This window comes from Gallinula chloropus (genome assembly GCF_964237585.1).
Source record: "Gallinula chloropus genome assembly, chromosome: 3".
Lineage (NCBI taxonomy): Eukaryota > Metazoa > Chordata > Aves > Gruiformes > Rallidae > Gallinula > Gallinula chloropus.
In genome coordinates, this window is record NC_140087.1 from 42,450,897 (window position 1) to 42,461,575 (window position 10,679).

Genomic DNA, 10,679 nt, shown 5'->3' on the forward strand with positions numbered 1-10,679 from the left:
TAGTGCTATTCACTGATGAGACCTTTTAAAATAACATACATAAATGAATAAGAGTCACTGATAAGTACAATTGCTCTACTTCCAAAAGGGAACTCTGCTCGGTCAAGTTTATAGCTGTAACACACACCACAGGAGACCATTCACTCACCTAGAAAGCAGGCACATTAAAGTCAACCAGAACACGAATACTTTGACTACTGAATGATTAAGGTCTTGCTATTTCAACATTAACAGTGGGGTTTGCATACCAGTATTATTAATACTTCTGTTCTCTTGCGTATTTCTGAAAAGTCCGTTTAGTTTCTCTATGTTAAAAGCAGAGTTTATACAGTGGATATCAAAATAGGATACTAGTCCATAACTATTGCGTGAAAACCCTACAAGAAAACATCAACTAATAAAAGGCAATGAAAAAATGCATCAAACAAACAACTCCAAACTTTACAGAAGCATACCCATACTTACATAGTAGAATTTTTTTAAGTAGTTACTAAAAAAAAGCCTAATCCAGAAAAATCAGTTGTTACACGTCATATTTAGCAGGGGTTTTTTTAATGCTGTTTACCCTGTAAAAGTATTAAGGTATTACACCAGGAAGAAATACAAAAAACTAAATCCAAGATTAAACTCACCACGTCTGTCAAATGCATAGCTGCTTGAAGAAGATAGCACTGAGCAGCTCCACGCAGCAAAATCTGATGTGTAATCATAGTACACTGGAGGACATCTCTGGGAAAAGGAAAAATATGCACTGTATAAACCACACGCTGAGGTTCAAACATTTTCATGTGTTTCCTGATGATTAATCATTTTCACTATATTAGACTGCATTTAATAGATGTATTCTACTAAGTGTGACACAACCGCTGCCTGATCAGACAGCGCACAACCTGGCCCTGAGCCTCCTGCTGTATGTACCTTCAAAAACTGACACTGAGACTTGTACGAGTGTACACCAGACAAGATAAAAAGCCAGGGTGGGGCAGGAAGCAAAACAAAACCAAAACTAAATAATCCCCACAACCACATCAGTTCGCACATAATTTAATACTTGTATTTCTACCTGTACCAAATACAGAAACATGTTTGTCATCAAATTCCCACTCTAGCACAAAACCAAAGAAATCCTCAATGATCTTACCAGCAGAGGTGTGTCTGAGTTTCTTTTTCCCCCCTCCCCTCCCTCTTTTTTTTTTTTTGGTAAACTACTGTTATCAAGTGTTTGTTCAAACACTGGTGAGATTTTTATTTCAAAGCTCAAATTTGATTAAACTGGAACAATTACTTTTCGTGGCTCTAGGAAGTGAAAGCAGACACTTAGGAAACAGAGTGTGATTAAAGGCAATACACATGCTAAGAACTATTACCTAGCCTTTTATTCACAAACCTTTCAGCTTTCAGTGTTATGGACTGTCCCCTGATACAGCCTCAAGTGCCATTAAACTAGGTTTTAATGCAATTAGAAGAAAAAAAAAGTAGTTTGATATAGGTATCAGTTAGGAAGTATGGAAGAACAGTGAAAAGTGATGTCAAAAAAAAAAGCAATGACAGAGGACTGACAAACCACTCATTTTTTAAGTCACATGCATGTAAATACCATGGGTTTTAAATTGCTTTACTCCGTGAATTAGAAATAAGGGAGACAGAACCTTCCATTCTCATGCACAGCCATCACATCCTCCCAGAAGTAACAAGCATGAGTTAAATAATGAATTAATCATGAATTAAAACATACATTAAATCCTGTCTCTGCAGATGTACAGCACATTTCTTTACAAGAACACAATGCAGTGTACATTTTACCTTAAAGCATGAAGTCCTTCTGCACTCAGTACTTTACATGCAGGGATATATGCCAGAGCCATGGAAAGAAACAAAATGGGAACAGCACACCAATGCCTACTCGTCATCTTCTGAATAAATTTTAACAGGAAACTACCTAAAAATAGAAGTAAACCAAACAATCCAGTATGATTTCTTGCTCTCAAATGTATTTAAATGACAGCACAGGAAGGACGTAGACCTGTTGGAGCGTGTCCAGAGGAGGGCTGCAAAGATGGTCAGGGGGCTGGAGCACCTCTCCTATGAACACAGGCTGAGAGTTGGGCTTGATCAGCCTGGAGAGGAGAAGGCACCAGGGAGACCTAATTACAGCCTATCAATACCTAAAGGGGTCCTATAAGAAAGTGGGAGAGCGGCTGTTCGTCAGGGAGTGTAGTGACAGGACAAGGGGCAATGGCTTCAAGCTGAAAGAGGGTCAGTTTAGATGAGAGGTTAGGAAGAAATTCTTTACTAGGAGACTAGTGAGGCACTGGAACAGGTTTCCCAGAGAAGCTGTGGCTGCCCCCTCTGTGGCAGTGTTCAAGGCCAGGTTGGATGGGGCTCTGGGCAACCTGGCCTGGTGTTGGATGCCCCTGTCCATGACAGGGGCATTGGAACTAGATGGTCTTTGAGGTCCCTTCTAACCCAAAGCATTCTATGATTCAGACCCCAGCAGGAGAGTCTTATGTTCATTTCTGAAAATTACATGAAACAACAGAACAATTTCCTAATTATTTAAATGAGAAAAGTACATTCCAAAGGAGTCTGTCAGTAAGGCAATATGATAAGCATCTAACCAGAAATAAAACAAGTTCTGGCTTTGGTGATCTACAGTAATCACTGTATTCAGTAATGCAATTCTAAGTCTGTTTAGAGTATTAGAGGAAGCATTTTTAAGCTGCTACTCAGTCCATGTGGTAGCAGACCAGAGATCGCAGAGATTCGATCAGTTTAATGGATGCTGTCATGGCCAAAGCCACAAGACACCACAGCTACAATTTGCAGAAGCAGGTGACCCAGTCTCATGGTTGCTCATCACACCCCCTCCATTTTGTGATAATGTATCTGTGCCTTGGGACAAGGCAGAGAAGTAAGGCACCGATGGCATCACAAACCTGTGAGGTTTCCTACCAGGGTATTTACCTGTAGAATCAGAATGCTGAACACAGGTGGTTCTACCCTTATTTAATCCAGTTAGGCCAGACAGTAAACTCTAGCCGGTCAAAGGTTGCTCCTTCTTTTCAGCCTACACTAATAGCAAAATTCAGAGCAAATCTCAGAAATTTTCTTCCATCCAACCACACAGTAAAAGTATCCATACTCAGCTTCAGACTGGGACTGACTCTTTCAATGCCCAACTGCACAGGTTGCAACTCGTTCTAAGGATTTTGCTCAGGCCAGTATTATCTACACTGACAAATGAAGAAAAAAGTATCTGCAAGTGCTGCTCCCCTTCAGAACTTCAGAAGTTTTTTGCCTTTAAGAAAAAAGAAAAGTCAGTCATCTTCAGTTTGCCCCTAAATTTTCAATCTCAATACCACAGCATCCCTCAGAGCCTCTGAAGACTTTCCTCTTCTCTGGAAACTCCAATGCCACAAGGAGAACAACTCTTTTTTTTTTTCTCTCAAGCAATGTAGAAAAACAGGGCTCAGTGTTCACATGAGATACACAAAATAGGTCCATAATTTTTATCTGTTTTCTTTATTTAAAAATAAGTTATAAGAGGTGAAATTGAAACATACCTTTCTCTTCCTCTGGAAGAAGCATGAGGTAAGTACCCAAAAACTTCTGTAGCCTCATTCCCAAAGGAGGACAAGCTCCCATCAACTGGCCTGGTGCCCTGTTGGGTTTTAAAATGTCAAAATACGTAACTGGCACCTTAAGAACTACAAGTAGGGATTGCCCCTAAATGAAACCAGAGTGCAGTTTAATGGCTAATTAGCTACAGGGACTGCTCCAACAGGCCGCAGAGATGTAGTCCATCAGCTTACATCCTCTGGTATTCCAGCAGTACCCAGTAAACACCCAGAGGATGGGGTCAGTCACAACAGCATGACTCCTCTCTGGCCACGTTTAAGGTCATAGTGGTAGCACCCTCCAGCTTCAACTACTCAAACCTGAGAGCTTCTTACATTGAGCCCACAGTAAGAAATGGCACTGTCAGGTCAGCCCCCTGCCCGCACCCACAAAACAACACCAGTTTCCAGGAGCAGGGTGGCCCATGGGGCCAAATCAGCAGTATGGCAAAAGGACACAACCAGTCTGATCCGGAGAATAGTGAAGCCAAATTATCCACACAAGTGTGTGCTGGGGAGCGGGATTATAGAGTCAACGTAAGCAAAACTACTGACCAGCACAGAAAGTTTTAAGTCAAGATGCAAGAAACACTCCACAAGACCAACAGAGACAACCTGTGTTCTATCAGCAGTCCCAGCATCCTGACTGCCAAGGATTAGCACCACAGGATTTTACAGCTTTCTCTTATACAGCCTGACACTAACTATAACTGTGTATATATGTGTGTGTATATAAGCAAAGAATATACAGAGTTTTAGATGTGTGTATACACATATATGTACGTACATGGGGTTTTTTTACATATTTACACCAAGGGAGGCCAATGGCATCTGTCAACCTCAGACACTCTCCTGTGAAAAATAAGCCATTTTCCAAAAGACAATCAGGCACTGTTGAAAACACACTTAATTAGAACAACCCCTTCTTTCTGCATGGCAAGAAAAGAGCTAAGTATTTTCTTATCTTCTCAGGTTATTATCTAATTTAATTTTCAAATTAGTATTTCAAGTCCAGTTGTAGAACAAGACCTCAAGGCACAGCTATGCTGTTATTACTAACATAAAATTGAACCTACTTCACCTCACAGCCAGCCACCTTTCCTGAAAAACTCTTTATCTGCCACGGAGTTTAGCAACACCATTTGTCTGGTAACATGCTTTCCTTTATCTAAGGCCTTACCCACATAATCAAAGCAGTATTATTAGAATACATTTCAAATAATCAACATATTTATTTAAAAAATAAAATAATGATCAGTGACTTACCTGCTATAGAGAGAACTTTCTGAGAGGGCATCCATCAACGGTCCAATAACAAACTGAGAAAATGAAACAAGACCAATGGCTAAATACACACGTGCAGGGCACTGTGACATAGAGGTGAACTAGGATTATTTCACTAGACTTTATAAAATGACAGTGGGAAATTAGACAACAATCTTGCTAGAAGTAACTGGCAGGAACAAAATGAGGTGGAAACTAAAGCGAAGGGGAAGCAGGAAAATAAAAAAGCAAAGAGATTTTTTCACTAGGTACATTTCACAGAGCACTATAAAAGGTGCAGGCACATAAGAAACCCTATCAGGAAGCAAATGAAGAAAATATATTTAAACAGAAAGTACAAGAAAGACTAGGGGCCAACACAACTGGAAAGATTTAAGGTGTGTTCTAAGGTTGACTGGATTTCAAGATAGTCATCAAGAGGCTGACAATTTGTCTAAAACAGAATTGCTGACCTCTGAGGGCAATACTCCTTCTACAAAGGAGAGAAGGAAGAAATAATAGTATAATATAGATAATTCCTTACTAAGGTGAGGGATGACTGGGCAGTTAACCTACAAACAATACCAATTTAAAAAAAAGAAAACCAACTTTAAATGTACAGTGTTTAGAAATCTTAAACTTTAATGGAACTGTTACACTGATTACGCTACAGAAGTATTCACCTCCTCACAGGGTGATCTATCCTTGAGTAGGAGACACTATGCACAGACTGTTGACCGTGTTTATCCAAGACCCCATTCAACTAATATTAATTAATAATTTTGATAAAGATCAGTGGGCTCTTGAAATCTGAAGCACCAAGGACCCATCCAAGAATTTCACTTCTGGTTATAAATTTCAGTAATTTGGAAGCCAACTTTAATCAGAAAGCACTAGTTTGAAATACAGGGACGACACTCAAAGATGCATTCCCTCTAGCCAGGCCACTTTTTGAGTAATGACACTTTAATGTCACTTACAAATATTGCTGCCACTTGGCACACCTAAGTGCCATGGTATTTTTACGGAACACATGTAATCCCAAAACTACTCAAGCAGTTAGTCTTATAACACATTACAAACATGATGTTTGTTGCAGCAAGTAACAGGAACACCCTTACCTCCAAAAACCCAAGTGAATTCGGAAGGTGCTTTGTTTCATAGAGCTCCAGAAAATGAAGAATGCCTTCTTTCATCAGTGTTTTGTTCTCACTCTCAAACATTCGTTTATAGATGCACATGTGCCATGACGGGTGAAACAACCAGCAACCTGTCACAAAAGCAAATTCTTCTGAACTGACACAGAAGTGGCAGTGACACACCGAGATACTATCGCACAACACAATGACATTCTGGACCACACTGTAATCCATGCACAGGACATTTCACAAAGATGGTTACAGCCATTAGATTTTTAAAAGTATCCAGCTAAATCTCCAACACAAAAAAACCCCATCCCAACTTCTTAGCATGGCTTTCAGAACTTACCATCTAAATTTTAGTAGTTATGAATTAAAATAAAAATGAAAAAAATACATCCTTTTCCCCACAACTACGAACGCTGTATTCACCTGCAACATTTTCACACTAACAATCTTACCACTTCACAAATCTCTGAGCTTCAACTTCTAACATCCTGCACTACCTAACTAGATGCGTTCTGGTTTGCCCTACAAAAGACGACTGTATGTCCTTCACCATGCTGTGTCAGCACTCATTTCCTTTCTTCTCCCTCCTGCTCCCAATGAGGGAGCTTGTGCAGGTAACACATAAAACCCACCTCAAGAATCCCTGGCTTTTATTTTCATGTTAGCCTAAGTAAAGCATTCATCACACCGTGATGAATGACCATCTCGTTGGGTTTGCCAACAGAAAGAGAACAGTTCTGTAATAACGTAGCAAGTGATACACACGTGTGCTACGACTTCTTCCTGTCCCACCTCAGAGCACAGAGGCAGTGGCATGTGCACATCTGCCAAGGAACTTACGCATAATGCAGACCCACACAAATGCAACAGCCCCCCAGAAACCAGCTAATCTTGGAAACAAAACATAACAGAAACCTGCTACTACACCAGCAAAGAAAAAGCATGAGACTTAACCACCTGATATTTAGGGGATGTTGCCACAAAAAAGCTACTCCTTACCTTTCTCCCCTGATATAGCATGCTCGTACAGACTGTTCAGTTTTGGTAACACTGGCTTTATGACATGGATCTGAAAGGCAAATCAGACGCAATATAAGCACTCGGTTTATACCTTGAACCTAAGAACCGTCGTCTAGTCACGGGCGAGAATTCACTACAAATGGCATTAGTATAGTAATTACAATGCGAAACGGAACAGTGCTGCCGATGCTCCCCTAGACACCCCCAACCCCCGCTGCTGGGCACGCTCCACCCACGGGAGCGCCCGCAGCGCATGTGCCTATCACGCCGACCCTCGAGGAGCGCGGGATTCGCCGCGCTCCTACCTGGTTTCCTTCCAAAGTCTCCATGAGCAGAATGTACGTTTCCCAGAACTCCAGAAGCTCCTCACTCTTCTCGGCACACCACCAGAACAGGCTGGGTTCTACCAAGAAAAGCACAGGCTGTCTACTCCAGCCCGGGGAGAGCCGTTTCCCACCACCCCCCACCCCCGCCGCCCCGCCGTACCGTCTCCGCCGTCCGTGGGGCAGCGCAGCTCGGCGCGCTGGCCGCCGCTGAGGTCCAGGGCTCGCTTCAGCAGGTAGCGGGCCCGCTTGCGGCACAGCCCGTCCCGCTCGGTCAGCCCCTCCTGCACCACCCGCCAGAACCGCGGGCACAGCCGCGCGTCCGGCCCCGACCCCACGGGGCCCCGCGGCAGCAAAGCGTCGGACAGGGCGCTCAGGGCCAGCAGCGCCCGCCCGGCCCGCGGCGGACCGCCGGCGCCCAGCAGCCCCTCCCAGACCCGCCGCAGGGCCGCCGCGTTGCCGCCCAGCGCCGGCAGCAGCCGACCGGCCACCAGCGCGGCCGCCGCCTCGCCCTCGCCCTCCTCCCGCACCAGCGCCAGCGCCGCCGCCACGCACCGCGCCACCAGCGCCGGCTCCTCCAGCAGCGGCGCCGCCGCCACTAGCGCCTCCACCGCCGCCTCCGCGCCCGCCCCGCCGCCCGCCGCCAGCTCCGCCAGCGCGTCGCGGGCCAGTCGAGCCGCCAGCGCCGGCCCGCACAGCTGCACGCAGTGCCGCAGCGCCCCCCGCGCCGCCCGCGCCAGCCGCAGCCGCTCCCCGCACGCCCCGCCGGCCGCCGCCCCCTCCCCGCCGCGCAGCAGCGGCCGGCACCGCTCCAGCGCCACCTCCCAGGCGGCCCGCTGCAGCGCCTCGGCCTCGCCCGGCGGCAGGCCGCCCGCGGCCAGGCGCTGGAGCAGGAGGCGCAGCGCCTCCGCGCGCTCAGCGGAGAGCGGCGCGCAGACGGCCCGCAGCAGCGCGCAGAGGTCCCCGCAGCGGGCCAGCAGCGTGTCGGCCAGCACCACCTCCATGCTGCGGGGGGGGTGCGGGAGCGGAGGAGCGCCGCGCCTGCGCAGGAAGCGGGCAGGCGGGGCTCGGGCAGCGCCGCTCTGCGCGGCTCTGAGGGGAGTTGGCGGGGGGCGAGGTGGCGCCTCAGGCAGAAGGTTGGCGCCCCTGGGGGCGTGAGATGAGCTGCGGGGTGGGCAGTCGCCGTGCGTCGGTCGTAGGAGCCACGCGAGCTCTGCGGCTGTAGGGCGAGGGCTGGGGAGAAAGTGCCTGAACAGTTTTGGCCTCTGGCAATGGGGGGCCGTGTGCCCCACAGCCCTACAGCCCCGCAGCCCTGTGTGTGTATCCCTGCGGACCTTTGCCCCTTGGCTGCTAAGCTAAGCCTGGCCCTCTATATCTGCTCTCACGAGCCGACCCTGGGGAGGGCTAATGGAGATGTCCAGATTGTCAGCACCATGTTTGAGGGGATAACGTTTCTCCACTGCTTGCCTTAGAAACTAACTCTCTGCCCTTTACGCACATAGCAGCGCAAGGTCAGGCAGCAGCAGCACACAAAGTGCTTGAGTTTTGCTGTTGGTCATGCTTGTCACTACCATTTGTGCCAGTTGAAACCAGCCTGCGTTGTCATTGGAGCATCAAGGAGGTCTACCTGAGTGCCCTGTGTCTGCCTTAAAACGAGACCAGAGGCATCCTTGGGGACGGGCTCCAGGCTGTGAGCTTGTTACGAGAGTCCAGGCTGCTGGCACTGGGGCCAGAGAACAGCTCCCAAGCAGTTTAATGTACCAGCACAGCCAAAGCACAGGGAAAGGCTACCTGATTTCCTCCACGTGTAAATTAAGTCTACAAGGTTACAATTCCCTTGAAAAACCTTTAGAGATTGGCATATCAGAAGCAGTGGCAGACGCTGACATGGTCACGGGAAAGGGCAAACCAGGAACCTTCTGGTCCTGCAAAAGCAATGGGCAGCAAATTCCCTGCACAGCAGCACGGGGACAGCGTGGTTTCTGACGGGTATGGGAGTTACCTGGGCTAAGCTGTAGTTGCTTAAGCACTTAATGGAAGACTTACTGAAAGTTTTCAGCATGAGATACCACTTGATCACTCTCTCCAAATCCCACCAGTACAGTCTCTCCTTTTCCTGGTGATCCGTTTTCCCAAAACTTCATTACAAATTCGTTATCTTTGAGAGTCTGATGATTGCAAAATGGCTGAAGCTTCTGACTAGAAGTGGACCTGTGACTGTATGTCTTACATATTCTAGAAAAAGAGGGCGGGAAGAAAGTGGTTTAAACCCTCTAGCTAACACGGTGTACGTATGCCTTAGCACTCTGCATGTGTTCAGTTACATGTGAAATGCAGAATCCAGAATAGGCTCAAGGAAACAGTTCCAAGCGATACCGTTGCTGTAAATGTAACATAAAAGCTAGCTCTGTGTTTCACATGCAGAAAAGCACGAATGGAAAGGAATGAGTGTAACGTATGTTGGGAAATAGGGTGCCAGCAGTTGAAATCTCGTTCATGCCATCATGTGTTTAGTTTGATTTTTTTATTTGCTCCGAGGTCTTTAGTAATTCTTTCATTTCTTTCTTACAGCACACTGCCTGGTGAATTGCAGGTGTTTCTTGTGTCAGGCCTGAAGAGGCACCAGGCAGAGAATCCCTCCTTCCTTCCAATCTTACTCTTCCCTTCCAGGCACCTGTAAGATGTAACTAAATGAAGCATTACAGGTCTGCACAGCAAGCAGTGATCAAAATGGAATAAAGTACTAGGTGCTGTGCTGTTTCTCCATTAGTATTTCAATTCTGCCTTGCCTTTATTTTTATCACAGTGGGGTACCAAATCTGCAGTCTTACCACATCGAGTTAAACATCAGCATTTAAATTTCAACTGTTTCACTGCAGATCGCCTTGCCACACAAAAGGAAGTAGGTGAGAAATTAAGCCCATGGGAGGTTAGGATGAGGAGCTTTGGAGTGTGATGCAGAAAAAGAAACGACCAAAACCCCAGAAAGGTGGATATGGAATTAAGAGGAAGAAAAGGAGCAAGAAGCAGCGTGTTGTAATTGTCAAATGGCAAGAGCCACAGCATTCACACCCTTGCGCCATGCTCGTTAAGTGTCCTCAGGGTAGGGCCCTGCTTTCTAGCTCTATGCTTCCAACACAGACCCCTGCCTCACCAAAGACCACATCCCATTCTCTTTTCTCCCAACCCTTTGCCCTTTCTTCCCAAGTCAGCCCAGCTCACGGGCCAGCTGGAGCCACCTCTAGGATCCCAAAGCCCTTTCAGCCTGGGCTTCTAGCACCAACCTCAGCACTCAGGACATCCCACAC

At 46.6% G+C, this 10,679-nt stretch overlaps 1 protein-coding gene across 1 annotated transcript in view; it reads right to left on the reverse strand.

Annotated features, from left to right (window-relative positions):
• Positions 1 to 8,375, reverse strand: part of TARBP1 (tRNA guanosine 2 -O-methyltransferase TARBP1) — a gene marked incomplete at its 5' end in the record, with an annotated part of 37,722 nt that extends 29,347 nt beyond the window's left edge. Inside the window, 8 exon segments of the mRNA XM_084261430.1 lie at positions 633 to 729; positions 1,804 to 1,939; positions 3,564 to 3,661; positions 4,884 to 4,936; positions 6,002 to 6,150; positions 7,028 to 7,097; positions 7,354 to 7,451; positions 7,535 to 8,375. Coding sequence (XP_084117556.1) covers positions 633 to 729; positions 1,804 to 1,939; positions 3,564 to 3,661; positions 4,884 to 4,936; positions 6,002 to 6,150; positions 7,028 to 7,097; positions 7,354 to 7,451; positions 7,535 to 8,375 — 1,542 coding nt within the window.
• Between the last annotated feature and the right edge of the window lie 2,304 nt (positions 8,376 to 10,679).